Source organism: Branchiostoma belcheri, unplaced genomic scaffold, assembly GCF_001625305.1.
Source record: "Branchiostoma belcheri isolate BF01 breed outbred unplaced genomic scaffold, Haploidv18h27 scaffold36, whole genome shotgun sequence".
Classification (NCBI taxonomy): Eukaryota; Metazoa; Chordata; class Leptocardii; order Amphioxiformes; family Branchiostomatidae; genus Branchiostoma; species Branchiostoma belcheri.
Window position 1 is genome coordinate 817556 of NW_017803976.1, and position 17647 is coordinate 835202.

Sequence of the window (17647 nt, forward strand, 5' to 3'; positions counted from 1 at the left end):
GTTGGTTCTGTGAACGCCTGCTTTAAAATTCTATGGTATCCAAAGCATATGAAGATCCATGACGAATGCGACCATGCCATAACCTTGTCACTTAAGGATATTTTACAAAGTTAAGATGTACAACATGTAAACAGAGTGATTCTTACCTTTCCCTTCCACGTCCTGCCGGCCAGCCCTCCCACCAGTGCCTTGAGCATGGTGCCGAGGTGAGGAGGGCCCAGGTTGGCCCCCAATTTGGTGGCTACAGTGTTCATGGCACTGGCTGCCTGGGCCTTGGTGTGCCAGGACTGAGCCTCCAGGGCAGGACGAACTAACTCTATTATCTCCTTCAGGTACAGCTTTATCCCACTTTCTGTTCCTGTGGGTAGAAAAGAGTTTATATAAGGTTATCTAAACCAGGATAGTGTGTGGATAGTGTATAATATAATGGACCTATACCATTATTACGTCACAGTTTGTTTACCTGTTCTAAAGAACATTCTAGAATGGTCAGTTAAAGAATAAAGATCATTTCAAAGTTTTCAAACTAAGGTATATCTGATTTTTGCTGCGTCTAGTTGTGTTGACACAGCATTACATGCCACATGGGTGATTTAGTTGTGACATTAGACGAAAGTAGTACTGCATTAAAAGCCTAACGCAACACAAACACACACCGCGCTACGCACCCCTGTACAATATAAACGTCGATTGACCGGCATTCATTGCGGTAAACAAACTGTGACGTAATAATGGTATAGGTCCATTGTAATGTAGCGTGTGTATTCTAGTAGTTACCCTGCCTCTGGACCATGAGGTTGGGAGTTCGAGTCCTGGCCATTGTCACTCACCCGGCATGCAAGCTACTGAAAATGGTTGCAGTCCTTAGGCCAGGCCTGTTGGCTAACGTGTTTAAAGAGTGTTCTTACATTGATGAGGACAAGCACGGATTTGGTGTTGCCAACATGCAACGAATTGCACATTTGCCACAAAGAACTGTACATTTTTAATTGTGTTTACCAAAGGAAAACATATTGTTTTTGCTCAGTTTCTTCCTCTTCTTCTTCTCCAAACAGTGACCTCTGACCTGACCAATGACATGACTTGTTGACGTCTGTCACCATGGTGACTGGTGTTGCAGGTGTTGGGTTACATAATGTTGCAATTTCATGGTCTGCTCTTCTCCTGTCACCATATACTAGTAGTACATGTATGTGAATGTGTTTGAGTAAGAATTAACAGAGCAGACCATGTCCTGAGGTAAACATTATGCACTTGCTTTGCAAATGTTAATCTCTAGTTTTCTATCTACTCTCACACATAAGCACTAATGATAACCCACCTGGTATGGAGTCTAGCCACACCTCCTCCCACACTGACTGACCCTGTTCTGTCTCTCCACCTGCTTCTGAACAGAACAAACAAACAAACAACAACAAAGTGGGAAAACTGATGTTGACAATGTTCTACAACTCATCATAGCAGTTGGCAAACATAATGCACCGGGCTACTGACAAACAAGTATCACAAAGTTCTTTAAAGAAACAGTGGTAGAAATACTTTTTTCAATGTTCTGCATGCAATATTGCAGAATGTCACAATATTGTTCTGCAATTTGGAAATATTTTCTGCCATTTTACACTTTTTGACTCAAACCCATACTAAATTGCATATTGGCAAACATTTTACAAGTAATTTGAAAAATACATGCATAACTACATGTAGTATATAAATACATAAAGTTAGTTGTAAGCACAAAAGCTCATATTTAATTTTCAGTCTGCAAAATTGCAGGTGCTTAATTTTCTTCTGCAACATTGAAAATTTCTCTGCAAAATGCAGACTGCAGATGGGTATTTCTAACACTGCAAAAGTGTTTGAAGGGTCTATTCCAAAGACACGTACTAAGAAGATATGATCCTGTACCTTTGTCCCTTTTCTCATGCATGGCGAGGAAGGCCAGAGGCAGCACCTGTGTGGCATGTCTCTTCAGAACATCTGGGTTGTGCCTGGCCATGGCCTGAAGAGTCAGTCCACACGCCTGTCTGATGCTGGATTCTACAAGGGTAAACAAATTGTCAACATGAGGACTGAGTCAAAAACCTTTAAGTTCTCTTTGTACAGAGTGTTAACCCTTGTCCTGCTGGCATTCCTGACACAATAGTTTTCAATAATTTCATGTCTTAATTAGATCATAGACTCCCAATTTTTTTGCCCTGCAGTGGCATAGTTACTTCCACATTCGTTGCGTTTCGCTGCGGTGTGATGCGTTGCACGAGAAACACCCCCAAATCGTACATACATGTATACAGGGTGTTATATAGATGTAGATGGTACTGTATGTGCAGAACAACAATTGTTGTGCTCCGCAGGACAAGGGTTAATTAAGGAAAAGGAAGATTTTGAAACTGTCATCACAGAATTGACCTATGACAACTGTTACTCATTGAAAAATTCTTCTGCAGAATTTGTCAGTACATGTAGAAAGGGGCATATGTTAAATAAATTTACAATAAATACTGTATACCTGAAGCACGAAATAACAAAAGACTCAAGTTCTTTCTCACCTTCTTTCTCCAGGTACCATGTCTTGAGTTTTGCTATTAATTTTTCCACACTGCTGTCCTTGGCAGACTGGAAGTCAAGAGTCAAGGAAAAACAGATAAGTTTAAAATGTTTGTCATTTTTCAGACTGTTCAAAACAACATCTTGCACAACAACTTTCTGCAAAAACACAAATTTTCCAAATTCCTTTAGCAAAACCACAAATTTTTCAGATGCCTATAAAATCTAAATGTCCTGATGTATATTTAGCCATACCAGCTAATCATCTATTCAAAATACCATACCATGCAAAATAATCTTGCCAAAATGAACAAAAATTTTCGTTTCGAAAAAAACAAAACAATAGAACTTATGAGAAAGTTGGACAGCACACTGACCTTGACTAGATGACCTATAGCAGCAGCATAGTTCTTCCTGACAGCTGTGTTCCTGTCATTCAGACCTGACAGCAGGGCAGACAGCAGCTTACCTGTACAGATGAAATGTCAAAGATCATGAGCATAAAAAACACAACAGTTTTGGAGGGAGTTGTTGTCATATGACTTCTTGTGTAAGTAGGATATTTTGCATCTATCTACAATATGACATATGTGAAATGGTAAAAAAAAAGGGTACAATGTAAACATAAGGTACATGTAGTTCCATAGCCTTTTTGAGCCTGTAGGGTCAGTGAGTTGTTAATCCACTGTGTCTAGGGCATGGTATTGAAAGGTTGTCACCATCCCTCTGCTTCTACCACCTTTTACCTCCCAAACGAAATCCAGTTAACATTTTACACCTGGGTAGAGTGAGAAAAATCGTGTGTAGTGCCTTTCCCAGGGACACGATGTTCAGCCAGTAATGCTCGGAATGAAACCTGTGACTTCTTGATCTTGTGTCTGCTCACCTAGCCACTCAAATGCCAAGCTAATGGCATCTTTGATAGGACTTTATTTAGAATGCTGTAAGGCCACACCAATCTAATTTCTTGGTTAACGGATTCGCCCGCTTCATTTTTTTCTGATTTGCAAATAAAAATAAAAATTCAGAATCAACTGCAAAATGCTCATATTTTGCCCTGAACAGTTGAAAACAGTCCTTTTCATCCTAGTTGTTACAGTTATTCCATCTTTCAATGCAGTGGTACCATTAAAAGTTCAAAATTCATTGTTTAAATTTTGAACCAGCCTGGTGTGTTGACTTCATGGCTCCTATCGTACCATTTTGGGCCATACATGTAATAGGATGCCTAGGCCTGTTTTTATTTTCTTTCTTTTTTTCGCCCGCCCGCTCCATTATTTTTCTAGAAAAATCCGTTAACCAAGAAATTAAATTGGTGTGGCCTAATAGTTAGTTTCTCACCAGCATGAGGCTGCAGCTCGTGAGAACACTGCACAGTTAGGGAGATGATGAAGTTGGAACATCCCGCCTTGGTCGCCACGCCCACACCGCTGCGGATCAGGTCTGTCAGCCTGGGAACAAGATCTGGCAGCACACCTCCGTCCACGTACTGTACACACTGGGAACAAGATCACAGTTATCATACATGTCTCACAATTTGTAAACAGAAAATATACTTTCATTGTTTATTGTTTAAAAGAACTCCATTAGTAACAGTACAATATACTTTCCGTCATTGTTGTTTCTTTTTGAACATCTGCCACTGTACCACATTTTAATGAAAATCCACAGAAAATGCACCTGTATTAGTTCAAGTTTGTGTGTTGCCTGTTGAGAAGATACATGACATTAAACAAAATTAAAGGTAATGTAAGATAAGGTGGATATTGTTCACTTACCAAGTTGGCAACTTCCATCATAGGAGAAGCTTTTGAAGCAGCTATTCTGGCACTGTCAAGCTGTAAAGAATTGAAAATAGAGACACTATTTAATACAAATACATGTACCTTAGAAGTACAGTGCAGTAAAGCTTGTTATTTCCATGGACAAACCTACAACAACAGTTCAATTTAGGTGTATACAAGCAGCATATTCAAGTAAATTTTGTACATTGTACTAGCTACTTCATAGTGCTGAAGGTAGACACAGACTCAAGACCTTTCCAGTTCTCTCCCAATACTGACATGATGATACTTTAGGCCACACCAATTTAATTTCTTGGTTAACGGATTCACCCCCTTCATTTTTTTCTGATTTGCAAATACAAATAAAAATTCAGAATCAACTGCAAAATGCTCATATTTTGCCCAGAACAGTTGAAAACAGTCCCTTTCATCCTACTTGTTACAGTTATTCTATCTTTCAATGCAATGGTATCATTAAAAGTTCAAAATTCATTGTTTAAATTTTGAACCAGCCTGGTATGTTGACTTCATGGCTTCTATCGTACCATTTTGGACCATAACAGGATGCCTAGGCCTGTTTTTAATTTTTATTTTTTTCGCCTGCCCGCTCCATTATTTTTCTAGAAAAATCCGTTAACCAAGAAATTAGATTGGTGTGGCCTTAGAACAGTTCACATAAACACCCACCTTCTCCGCCTGAGAAGCTCCTCCCCCAACGTGAAAGCTGAGGTAGTTGAGAGCCTGGGGCTCCAGCCCACTCAGGGCCTCCAGTAGAGCAGGCACCAGCACTGCGATGTGAGGCTTCAGCAACTTGCCGGCATTCTGACTGATCTTCAGGATTGTCATCAGACTGAAATATGGACATCATCAAATCAGTTGGATAGAACTAACTTAAAACTAAACTAAAAAAGGTCCCATGTCCTTTTGAGGCAATATAGGGGCAATGGATTGTTAATCCACTGTGTCTAGGGTACAGTACTGGAAGGCAGAGCCCATCCCTCTCCTTTCACTGCCTTTTACCTCCACAACTGAAGTCAGGTAGTACTACCCATTTTACACGATGGTCGAGTGAGGAAAGTCATGTTGAGTGCATTTTCCAAGGACGCAATGTCTTGAAAGGAATGCCATAAAGCTGGCTGTTTAATACTGGTATAATGAAATACCATATTAATTGAATACAGTATACCACAATGTCATGTAAAAAGCCTTTACGGCATCATTTATACAAACAGCATCCACTTTACTTTGGCAAGCAAACATACATGTAATTCTTGAAAGTGTTATGTGTGTGAGCTTTATGAAGTAATACAAATTATTGTAGGCCCCTAGTCTCATGTTCTTGAGAGACTAGGTCACTTGACATTGAAAATTTGGAGGTACGTGTTTGCTACCTTTCAAAACAGTCACTATTTGATGAATATTCTACTAACTGTTAATCTACATTGTGACTAATGAACCTCTTCAACGATCCTTTAAAGTTTTGACCCTTTGACAGACAGGTTACTGACCTGATGGCCCTGACCTCCTTGACACTGCTGCCCAGTCCTGTCTTCATCAGACATGGCAGTACCAGCTCCACAGCCTTCTCACCCAGCTTACCCGCAGACGGGTCACACACCTTTATAGATGTCTGTTACAAATTTAAACAACAAGCTTTAGTAACACATGGATCAAAATAGCACCTCGGTAGAACACAGTGCACCTACGTAAAACCATAGTTTCGTCAACCAGGGGTTCAAATAGTGGGTGCATATGCACTAAAATCAGAGCTGTGCACATAATTTGGGTGCACCGGTGCACCTAAATTTTTTTTTTTAATTTCCTACAGTACAATACACTGTACTTCCAACAAAGGTCACGCAGGCTTCGAAATTAACTTTTTTCACTATTGTCCCAGAATTGTCCCGAACATAGATTTCAATTGTCCCGAACTGAAGATGGACTGTCCCAGCCTGCTTTTCAGGAAATAAGTTGATGACAAAAATAAGAAAACAACAACTGAATTTGTACAACTTGAAGTCCACTTTATTAGTAAATGTAGGGAAATACATGATAATATCATGGGCATGGCACCGTCCCTGATATTTGGAATCCCTGATTGATCAAATTTAAATGTTTGTCAGAGTATTATATATTTATAGGCTGCCAGCAGTCTGCAGCAGGATGGATGGATCGCGTTCCCAAATGACGTGGATGGTCTTAGAATTTTCCAATTGCCCCAAAATTGTCCCGAAACGTAATTTGAATTGTCCCAAGCTGAAAATTTAGTGTCATTTGACACTGGGACAATGTTAATTTCGAGCCTTGAGGTGTGTCAAAAAAATGAAAATATTTGATTTATTACTTGAGTTTCAGTTTGAGTTTAACTTGACAAGGAGCAGTAAGGTTGGTAAGTTGGTATTGCTAATATTTTTTGTTTCAACTTTTATGTTTCAACCAGAATATATTTGGTGCACCTAATTAGAAAAATGAATTTCGACCCCTGTCAACATTGCATTCAGAATTTTGTTCATGGCATAAGATATCTTTTCTGACACATCAATTGAAAACTACAGACAGGATAACACAACCTTAAGCAATACATTTTGTAAAAAGTATGGTCAAAAGTATGGTAGTGCTGTGACAAAATAGAAATCTTACCCTCATCAGTCCCTGGCAGGCTTTCTCAGCAGCATTCCGCACAGATTCCTACAGGAACAAGCAGAAATATCTTGCCTTACAAAGAATTTTATTTTGTGACTTTGTCAAAGCTGATATTTTTCTTCACAACACCTGAAATAACACAATAAGTGATCATAAGGAGTTCTATAATCAAACCAAACATCCTACAAGTACACATTGTACAGTAACAAAAGATCTCACCTTAATGTCATCCCTAACTTTAAGGCAAGTCTCCCAGAGTGCTGGCAAGGCCTCTATGATGGCTTCCTCCAACTGTCGTCCTCGCAAGAGATCATTCAGGGCCATGCAGCTGGGAAGAGACGAAGTCGTTAAACTTAACCATTTTAACTGATCTTTCACTTGCAATTAACTCAATCTAATGAGTTTACAGCTTCAAATTTAGGTAAAAAAGCAATGATAATTGTTTACGTTTACAATGTTGAGTAATACACTCAGGTAATTGTATGTCCAATGAAATACAAAAACTCTACATACCTTGACTCCCTGACTCTCCACTGACTGTTGGTCAGGTTGGTCTGCAGGTCTTCCAGAATCTCCTTCATGTACTTGTCAATCTAATTTAAAAAACAGTAAGGGATTTTAAAATATTCACTAAAAAGTAGTAAAACATACATTCATATTCTTCTAGATATATAAGGATACTAGGTTAAATCTTCTACCTACAAAATGTACATTATATGCATAGTCAAGCTAACAGATCACAAGGTAGCGTTACATGTACTAGGTACAAATTGTGTCATCTCAACTGCAGTTCCAAGCCCACCTGCAAGGGAGCGCTCATGAGCAACGAAAAGCTTTCTACTGCATCAAGGAGCATGCTAACTTTGAATATACATGTAGGAAGATTGGAACTCAACTGTTTACGATGCTTCCCCCTCCATTTCAGTGGTTTATTCCAGAACTTCCAACTGTTTTCTCAACTGTTGTTAGATTACCACTTAGAACCAGGATGTACAATACCGAGAGAATGGGAGGCAACAATAGCCTGGAACGTTCCATTTCCTATCCTTACAGGGGAGGGACAGTGGTTAGAATAAAATGTACTTTGCAAAACAATGATTTCACCTATCTCAAAGTACAACCGTCCTTAGAAGTCAAGTTCACGTAAAAATCAAGTATACTTTTGTGAAACTTCTGTCTAAATACAAAGGTTTTTCCTTTATTATGGTACATTTTAAAAACATTTCTTGAACTTGATAGACTATTCCATTTTTTAGAAGAGTATTGCAGTACATGTATGTCCCTCCAAGCCCTTGGCATAAAGATGGTGCAGTTGATAAGTATGTTAAGGCTGTTGGTAGTTTTGTATTGTTTGTCTCCCCACATGACACTAGGAGACAGTGACACCTGTGGGTTGTGTTGTGATGATGTGGTGTCACCTCCCATCGCTTACGCTCTCATGCAAGGACCAAAAGGTATGTTCAACATGTGGGAGTTTATTGAATATTGATATAGAACATAAGCCCCTGTAATCCTTCAATATATAGTCACAATTGTAAACTAATTTTGCTGTATGTGTGAAAAATAGTACAACAGCCGTGTTGAATGGGTGGAAAGAAAAGCACCTGATTTTGAATTACATGTATGTCTACCTGTTCTTGAAGTTGTACTTAGGCCACACCAATTTAATTTGTTGGTTCTCGGATTCGCCTCTTCGTTTTTTTCTGATTTGCAAAAAAAAAAAAAATTTGATTCTGGTCCTGAATCAACTGAAAAATGCTCATATTTTGCCCCCAACAGTTGAGGAAAGTCCTTTTCTTCCTAGATGTTACAGTTTTCCCATCTATCATTGCAGTGGTTTGATTAAAAGTTCAAAATTCAATGTTTAAATTTTAACCCAGCCTTTTGTGTTGACTTCATGGCTCATTCCGTGGCATTTAAGCCTATAATGGGATGCCTAGACCTGTTTTTATTTTTATTTATTTTTCGCCCTGTCGCTTCATATTTTTTCTGAAAAAATCCGAGAACCAACAAATTAAATTGGTGTGGCCTTAATTTACATAATTTTTAGCTAGGCATGGGAGTCATTCTCGCTCTAGACAATGTTGTACATATGTAAATATAAGGTATACAGTACATTGATATCCATTTTATAAGAAATGTTCTACCTATATTTCACCCTTGTCACCTGTTAAACTTCATCCTCGTCACACAGGTGATCCCGGCCCACAGGGAGACAAAGGAGAGCCAGGTGATACAGGTGATATTGGGCCACCTGGAGCTTCAGGTGACACAGGTGAGAACACTGCTTCCTTGTGTGGTATAGTGATTGGCTATTTTTTTTGGATGTCTTTTTAAGTCTGACTTCAAAGGTAAGCAATGAAATGTAGGAGTGTTTAAACTACTATGGTTACAGTTTTATGAAAGTGAAAGTATGAGTCTGCAATTCAAAAAGTTTTTTATAAAGCTAAAAAAATTTAATCACATCCTTATCTGAATGAGCTAAGGCCATTACCCCAAAATTACAGAAATTCATGAGATTTTTCAAACTTGATGCTTGTATTACATTCTGTTACATCTTCTTCCAGGCCCACCTGGTCCCCAAGGGGTGAAAGGCAACAAAGGTGAAAAGGGTGACCCCGCCCCAACTCCCGAAAAAGCAGTTTTTTCCGTTGCTCGTAGCAACCCACTCCTGGGACGGAACGAATCCCACCAACGAATCACATTCGACAAGGTGTTTGCGAACTACGCTGAGGACTTTTCCCCGGACGAAGGGTTATTCCGTTGCCGCGTTGCGGGGATGTACTACTTCGTGTACACGGTCCAGTCTTATTTTGAGAAGTTCATGGGGGTACAGTTGATGAAGGGGGAGGAGAGTCAGGTGACGTTGTACGCCAATGCCGTGCCGCGTCGGATCATGCAGAGTCAGAGCGTGGTGTTGGAACTGAAGCGGGGGGAGACCGTGTGGCTCAGGCTGCACCGCGGGGAGAGGTTCGCTATCTACGGTAACATCGACAGACAGATCACCTTCAACGGCTTTCTGTTGTACCCAGAAGAATGATGTCCTACCTCGCAAATTGTATACTAGAGGACACAATTTAGGTTCTGGTCACATTCATAGCATGATCATAGTACGGTCACAATCTGGGGACATCCTCGGGATAGTCTTGCATATGCCATACAAAATCCAGATGTATTGTCATGGAAAAAGCTATCTTAGATCCATGTTGGCAGTTACGACATCAAAATCATAAGTCACCTACAACAAATGTATCGAGTATCATGGCAACTGCAGTTCCAAGCCCATCTGCAAGGGAGCGCTAATGAGAAGTCATCTGAGGTACAGTACTTACAGTTTTCCTGGTCTCTGGCACCAGTGCACTCCAGATGCTGGTCATGGACTGGCGAATGTTCGGGTTGGGGTCAAACTGGTAGCGGTAGAGGCGGGGGATGATTTTGGGCAGGTACGGAGTCAGCTGTTCACCAGCCTGCAGGGCGATGGTACTGAAGCCAAATGCAGCTCCCTGGGACAGGCAGATCAGAGTTTAACTACATGTACATACATCAGTCTTTCAGGCTATACATGTACTGTATCTACTGGCAAGTGTTATGATTAAAATATACAAATGGCTACAGTCACTTGTCATCCATTTAATATGGATACAAAATATCCATATATACAAAATAAATAAATACATTTTAAGTATATTATAGGATGGCTGTCTAGTATATATTGTTTCTTTCATCGTTTCTTTTTATTAGACAGTTATACATGGCTTCAAGAAAACCATTGGTGCATCTCAATAGTTCGAGTTTTGAATCAAACCATCTACAATATCTTAATATACCTTCAAGACTTCTATTAGTATTAAGACCTTTTAATAACCAAATTGCTAATCTGAGCCAATGTTTTCAAGACACTTGAATGGTAAAGTTTTAGGCGTGAGAAGCTGCCCACCTTCTTGGAGTTCCACATGGCGTTGTGGTTGGCCAAGTTCATGAACTTGTAGATGAGGTCAGGCTGATTCAGGTCACTGGCCAGGGAACACAGCTCCTTGTAGGTGGACATGCTCTCCCTGTCAACAGTGTAGACATATATCCATTACTTTCATCTGATTCTCAATGACAACTTGTGTACAAGGTGTATCCGAATTTTTAGTACAAGAGTCAACTCTGAAACAGATTTGAACTGTAGAAACAGGTTAGAACACATGAAATTGGACTTACCCACATCTTTCACTGTTCAAGTCGAGTCTAAAGTGCAAATTTTGTAACAGTTCAAACCTGCTTCAGCATGACTTCTACCAACATGGATGAATGTTCAAGTTTTAAGAGTCAACTTAACAAACCCCTTAGAAATCTGAGTGATTTCCAAATTTCACAAAGTGAAAATAAAAGAAGTTAACATGACGTTGTACTTTGAATGTATACACATTGTAAAACTGTAACATGAAGTCAAAAACTAACTAAGGGATTGAAATTGTGTGAAGCTGTACCCACCCGCCGGGTGTTCTTCCCAGTTCCCCAGACTGGAACACTGCTGTCTCTCCTGTTACATGCTGGGCAGATCTGGAACAAACAACAACAGTCAAGCACTGCATACTTCAAACTTCAAACAAACAGTTACAATCCCAGTCATGCAAGCATGATAAAAACAAGCAACACAGCAAAAATTTAAAATAAAGTTTTTCATAAGGCCACACCAAGTAAATTTTATGGATGACGTCCGCGCACGCATTGATTTTGGCCTGTTCCTAGAAAAATAAAACAAGAAATTCCGCTTCCTGTAACTATGACCAAAGAGTCACGACAATGCCGCAAATCGTCAGATTGACGTGAAACCCGTAACGCCGAAAGCCTGTGCCTGGTTAAAAAAAATGAAAACAAAAATGAAAAAAAAAAACACAAAATGGCACTTTAAAAAATCCTGTCAATAGTTCCAAAACAGTGCTGTTTTTGGAACTATTAACAGACAGGATGGTCCTGTCAGCAGTGCAATATTTCTAATCTAGGCATCTTGTTTTTTAGGGCCCTTCTTGTTTTTTTTTCGCCCTCTTGCATTAGATTTAGGGTCTCCAAAGGACGTCATCCATAAAATTTACTTGGTGACACGGCCTTAGTACTGACAAGCTTATTTTGCTATTTCATATACACTATATTTCATATAGTAACCCTTTCACTTGTGTTCTAACCAGTACAGATACAGATGTATAGATGTAGGCTCACAGCAGGACAGGGTTAATGTTCTTACCTTCTCCCTGACATGAGTGTGTCTACCAGCAGTGCCACTAGTTCATCCCTGTGTGCACTCCCTCCCCGCTCATACACCAGCCCCAGGCCTTTAGACCCCACATCCTGGGTCAGGTCTGGAAAAGACAGAACACAAAAGACTCAAGTCAACATGTAAGAAATGTAGTGATGAAAGGTACTGGACACTACCTGAAACATAAGAATGTTTTCAAAATATATCAGATTCCAGTTGAGTACTGTTACCTTAGGCCACACCAATTTAATTTCTTGGTTAACGGATTTTTCTAGAAAAATAATGGAGCAGGCGGGCAAAAAAAAAAAAACAGGCCTAGGCATCCTGTTATCGCCCAAAATGGTACGATAGGAGCCATGAAGTCAACACACCAGGCTGATTCAAAATTTAAACAATGAATTTTGAACTTTTAATGATGCCGTTGCATTGAAAGATGGAATACTGTAACAACTAGGATGAAAAGGTCTGTTTTAAACTGTTCAGGGCAAGATATAAACATTTTGCAGTTGATTCTGAATTTTTATTTTAATTTGCAAATCAGAAAAAAATGAAGCGGGCGAATCCGTTAACCAAGAAATTAAATTGGTGTGGCCTTGGAGAAAGAAATTAAAAATTTCACACCTCTGTGAGGTATTTAATGTTGTTGTGAATTTCATATTTAATCGTGAAAATTGTATCATTCTTAACAAGTTTATGAAGTGTGCTTCTGTATAGATAAGCCTTACCATCTGGCTCTGACAGTAGGTTCAAGAAGATGTTCTGAATCTCTTTCAGTCGACCCTGAAGAAAACAAGTTACATGGATCATTTCTGTAACAGGTCAAGAAACAACTAACAAGAATGTACAAAAGAGCACAATAATATGGACCCAATGTGTCATGCATGTATAGATGAATTCATACCTGTATCACTTGGTGTTCTCCTGCCTTTTTGACCAGTGAAAGAAGCCAAATCCCAGCAGACTATACAGTGTGAAAAGTGTCAACATTATACTCAGACATACACACAGCTGTGCCATTTTGGACCAATGTTCGAGGCACTGTCTTATAAATGAAATTCAGAACAGGTTTTAGGCAACAGATTTGTTGCCCAGTCACTGACGAAAGCTAGTGGATACTGGCTGAAACGTCTGACCATTTCCAAAATCATATCCAGTTGCTTGAGTAATTGCTTTTTGGCGTAACAGATTTGTAACTCCTATGTACGCTGAAGTTCAGTAAAACTACTTCCAGCTCATTATGAAAATTTCGTCCAAAGTCTTTATACTTATCCACAACAATCTGTCTTTTGGATTTGAGACAGAAAATTGTGAACCTCTGTAATATTAACCAAGATGAAAAACATCAAGATAAAAAGGATGCTAACAGCAACAAATTAGAACACCAAACAAGGCCTTACCTGTCTGATCCATGGTTTAGGGTCCTGACTGTACTTCTCCAGAACAACCCCCACCATCCATGCCATCTCATCCTTCCCTCTCCCTCCTCCTGCCTCACAGTTGTACTCCTTATCCTCCTCAGTCCACATGTCCCTGCCTGCCCCTGACCGGGGGCCCAGGGCTGCACATGCCAGCGCCTCGCCTACTGTGAAGTGGAGCTCTGGGGCTCGCACCTGGAAAATACCACACACTGCTGTCAACTCTTTTATTTTTTTACAAGGATGTCATTTCACAATGGGGAAGAAAAGGTGTTCTTGCAGTAATTTAAGTTTTTCATCTATCCCTTAGGCCACACTGGCTTAATATCATTGATGACATCTTCTGAAGACCCCCCAAACTAGTGTGCGCAGGTGAATAAAAAAAAATTCAGCCTGAAAAAAAGTAATGCTAAGCCATAGAAATACAGAGGTTGGAATGGTAAATTTGCAGTATTACATACTACCAGTATTAGCAACTTTTATGCTGGCCTTTTGCAGCAATTTTTTTGAGTCGGCAATGTACTGAGTTCTTGAGTTCTGTGGAGCTTCAGTAGCATGGGTGCCATCGTCATCATCCTCGGCTCCCTATTGTCCTTAGCTACCATGGACTACAGAGGATGGCACCCAGGCCAGAGCCTTGGAGGTGATTTTTTTTTTCAACTGGTGAAAATCAATGCGTGTGGATGTGGATGTCATCCATGAAATTAAATCAGTATGGCCTTAATCTAATTATTCAACTGTTCTCATCTGAAACACTGATATGAGAAGAGCAAAGCTTCCATGTCACTGACCTCAGCAGCCTCCAACAGGCCCTGCAGCACTGCTCTCTGGTGCTGGAACTCAGGGTCTCCCACCGGCAGATAACCCAGGGTCTGGCACAGACGTTCTTTCAGCTGGGAAATACATGGAAAATCCACAACTCACCACAAATGTACATTGCAATAATGTATCTACCAGAAATGGTAACTACACTACCTAGCAATCTTAATTTAGGGACCAGTTAGCACATAACGAAAGTTCACCTTAGGCCACACAAATTTAAATTGTTGGTTCCGCAATTTGTCCGCTTTGTTTTTCCTGATTTGCAAAAAAAAAAAAACATTTTAGGCTCTGAAACAACTCCAAAATGCTTATATTTGGGCCCTAACAGTTGAAAGAAGTCCCTTCTGTTCAGAGTTGTTACAGTTTTTCTGTCTATCAATGCAGTTTAAATACAAACCACCAAGTATCTTGACTTTATGGCTCTTATCATAGCATCATAGGCCTGTTTTTTGTTATTTTTTTACCCTGTCTTTTCATACTTTTCCTGAAAAAATATGAGAACCAACTTATCAAATTGGTGTGGCTTTAGCAAAAAATCACCACACTTTGTCTACCTTATTGGAGTCCTTGCTTGACTTGACTCTGGCCACTAGTTTGTCCACGATGGCCAGTTTGGTGCAGGGGTTGGGGTTCTTCCCCTTGCCCTTGCCCACCCCTCCTGTGGGCAGTGGTAGTGGCCCGTTCCTGGCAATCTCCCCCAGGGCAGTGCAGGCTGCTGACGCTAACAGGCTGCTGGGGTTGTCCAGCATGTCAACTGTAGGACAATAAAACAGTTAGACCACACCAAGTAATTTTTATGGATGACATCCTCTGGAGACCAGGCTAAATCTAATGCAAGAGTGTGAAAAAAAACGAAGGGCCGAAAAAAAAGCAAGATGCCTAGATTTTAAAATATAGTAAAGGACGACAAATGTTAGGACACAAATTGAAAGAGAGAACACAGTGCAACAACCAAAAAGTCTTTTATTTGTAATAAAAATAGCAATAAATTATAGGAACAGCAGTCATCCTGTCCTGTTTCTTTCCTTTCATCACATCTTTCCTTATCCCACTGTTGTGACTCTTTGGTCGTAGTTACAGGAAGCAGAATTTCTTTTTTTTTTTCTGGCTCTTATTCCCACCCTTCTTTCTGACTACAGTTAGGAATTGTAGAAGTACAGTACTAACCAAATCAAACCCTTCCAGCTTTTGACCTATTCATGACTACAGATCTCTTTCAGTCACTGACAAAAAAATACTGGATGCTACCTGAAAAGTGAGTAAAATTTTGAGTAACTGTTACTTTGGTATGTTTACCTATAGCCTTGACTGCTGCCACTTCCATATCTGAGATGTTCCCAGAAGCCACACCGTGGTCCTTCTCTTCCTCCAGGTCTTCCACAGTCACCTGAGTCCTTTTGACATACAGATGTCGGCCGATGGCATAACCCAGCCCCAGCACTGACCCATGTTGTACCTCAGGGGACTGAAACAAAACATTCGCACAAGATACAACGTTTTAGATGATGTTAGACATAAAACAGTTACTGCAGTTCGTTACAGCTTGAAGTTGTTGATTATTTTTTCTTCAGCAGATTCTCAGGCCTCTTGTCCTTTTGCCTGTCAGTCTGTCTACCCACGTGCTATCAACCTACTCTGTCCTGACATACACAAGCACGTCGGCAGAACGTACTGCACCTGCGCGAAACCCGTAATGTATTGTACATAGCAGTTCGGCAGAACGTCTCATATAAGGTTGTATTCGCTCATATACATTGTAAGGTTAGCATTTCGACAGTAGTTTCCAAATGTTGTGTCGGAAAGAATATCCCCTGCAACAAGCAAAATTCTGATGCAACGTTGACCAAAAACCCAACGAAAAACGCGAAAATATGGGGTTCTGCGCAGGCGCAGTACGTTCTGCCGACGTGCTACATACACACAAACCCTCAACTTTGGCACCCAAAGCAATACTTCTGTACCCTGATGTAACTACAGGTGAATTTCAAGCATTGATTACTATCTGAGTTTGTACCCTACAGCATATTCCTCTGTATATTTCCCTTGTTATATTTTGTATCATCTTATTGTGGCCTCCAGGAAGAATTGTCATGAATCACATTGTTTCAAGTTTTTTTTAACTGTTCAAGTTTATTTATTTATTTCACCAGGGCATACCTCAGATCAGTTGATCTGATTTTCAGGTATCCCTGGGCACACATTAAAAATTACATACACAAGTTCAACGCAACAATATACAACAAATATTACAAACATTTACATATTATACAAAACAATCACAGTATACAATATAGGCACATTTCATCTGCGGTCATCTACAGTCCGTTTTTAAAAGCTGACGTTGCTATCAGTTGCCATTGAATGAAGATCTAAATAAAAACAAGGAGAAGTCGTAGACATCGTCCCTCCATGAAATAGCTTGTTATTTTGTAATCTTTTGGTGTATTTTAATAGAGATATTATGAGTCAAACTTTGTTTTTATCAGCAGAATGATAGATGTCTATAGATGTCTATCCTTTAAGAATTTTGTTGTGGCACTTCGTATTGGAAGAGGTTGCCTATATTTATTTATTCATGTGCAGGCAATTAGTGTCTTGTTACCATGGTTTGTTTGAGGTCAATGACCTCTCAAGCACAACATATTAACAAACCACAGATGACCCAGTTCCCTGCTGAATGACCGATTAAAGATAAGATATATTTCCTGCAGACACGGTAAAAATAGATTGGCCTGACCTGCCAGCTGGAGGTATAAACAAAAACACTCTGTACCATCCTTCGGGTCAAACAGACCATCCTATTATGAAATAGGGGTGAAAATGTGAAAATCCTTTTAAATAAGCAATGCAAATCTACGACAACCTGCTAATGCACGCTAAAACGCAAAGACAATCAGCGTCTACCCACATACCAAAAATGATCGCCAACCATCCACCGGGTTCTGAGATCATTCAACGCAAACAATCTGACATTGAGATAGCAATTCCGGTTCAAAGCAAACAGCTAGGGGGCCCAAATTTACATCACTAAACCATTGTAACCACAACTACATGCTACCTTAGCATCGCACACACAGACCATAACGTGCCAACAATGGAATAAAAAAATTAAACTGCAGTACCAAGGTCAATCACCAGGTGCTCAAAGTCAACCTACACAATCTCCAAGGCCCCATCCATCAATCTGCCAAATATCG

General features: G+C 39.9%; 2 protein-coding genes across 2 annotated transcripts in view; one reads left to right on the top strand and one right to left on the bottom strand.

Moving 5' to 3' along the window:
* Positions 1 to 17647, bottom strand: part of LOC109476076 (proteasome-associated protein ECM29 homolog) — a 69872-nt gene that overhangs the window by 7635 nt on the left and 44590 nt on the right. The window contains exons 23-44 of the mRNA XM_019776934.1: positions 15747 to 15915; positions 15005 to 15204; positions 14420 to 14521; positions 13611 to 13823; positions 13115 to 13174; positions 12939 to 12993; positions 12202 to 12316; positions 11451 to 11519; positions 10909 to 11026; positions 10304 to 10474; positions 7485 to 7564; positions 7191 to 7299; positions 6969 to 7016; positions 5837 to 5958; positions 5016 to 5178; positions 4323 to 4382; positions 3886 to 4042; positions 2922 to 3013; positions 2547 to 2613; positions 1906 to 2037; positions 1322 to 1384; positions 147 to 358 (exon numbers count right to left, since the gene is read on the bottom strand). Coding sequence (XP_019632493.1) covers positions 147 to 358; positions 1322 to 1384; positions 1906 to 2037; positions 2547 to 2613; positions 2922 to 3013; positions 3886 to 4042; positions 4323 to 4382; positions 5016 to 5178; positions 5837 to 5958; positions 6969 to 7016; positions 7191 to 7299; positions 7485 to 7564; positions 10304 to 10474; positions 10909 to 11026; positions 11451 to 11519; positions 12202 to 12316; positions 12939 to 12993; positions 13115 to 13174; positions 13611 to 13823; positions 14420 to 14521; positions 15005 to 15204; positions 15747 to 15915 — 2577 coding nt within the window. The remainder of the gene's footprint in view (positions 1 to 146; positions 359 to 1321; positions 1385 to 1905; positions 2038 to 2546; positions 2614 to 2921; positions 3014 to 3885; positions 4043 to 4322; positions 4383 to 5015; positions 5179 to 5836; positions 5959 to 6968; positions 7017 to 7190; positions 7300 to 7484; positions 7565 to 10303; positions 10475 to 10908; positions 11027 to 11450; positions 11520 to 12201; positions 12317 to 12938; positions 12994 to 13114; positions 13175 to 13610; positions 13824 to 14419; positions 14522 to 15004; positions 15205 to 15746; positions 15916 to 17647) is intronic.
* On the top strand, positions 8153 to 10297 carry LOC109476077 (complement C1q tumor necrosis factor-related protein 4-like). The gene is made up of 3 exons (XM_019776935.1): positions 8153 to 8425; positions 9166 to 9246; positions 9539 to 10297. Exons 1-3 carry the CDS (start codon positions 8248 to 8250, stop codon positions 10009 to 10011), a joined length of 732 nt encoding a protein of 243 aa, XP_019632494.1. The 5' UTR covers positions 8153 to 8247; the 3' UTR covers positions 10012 to 10297.

What these genes read in the sequence shown, in the direction of transcription:
- LOC109476077 (XM_019776935.1), top strand. Translation starts at nt 8,248, where the DNA reads ATGTCCCTCCAAGCCCTTGGCATAAAGATGGTGCAGTTGATAAGTATG. An exon ending in TCTCATGCAAGGACCAAAAG is followed by an intron (nt 8,426 to 9,165) that starts GTATGTTCAACA and finishes CTCGTCACACAG; the next exon opens with GTGATCCCGGCCCACAGGGA. An exon ending in TGGAGCTTCAGGTGACACAG is followed by an intron (nt 9,247 to 9,538) that starts GTGAGAACACTG and finishes ATCTTCTTCCAG; the next exon opens with GCCCACCTGGTCCCCAAGGG.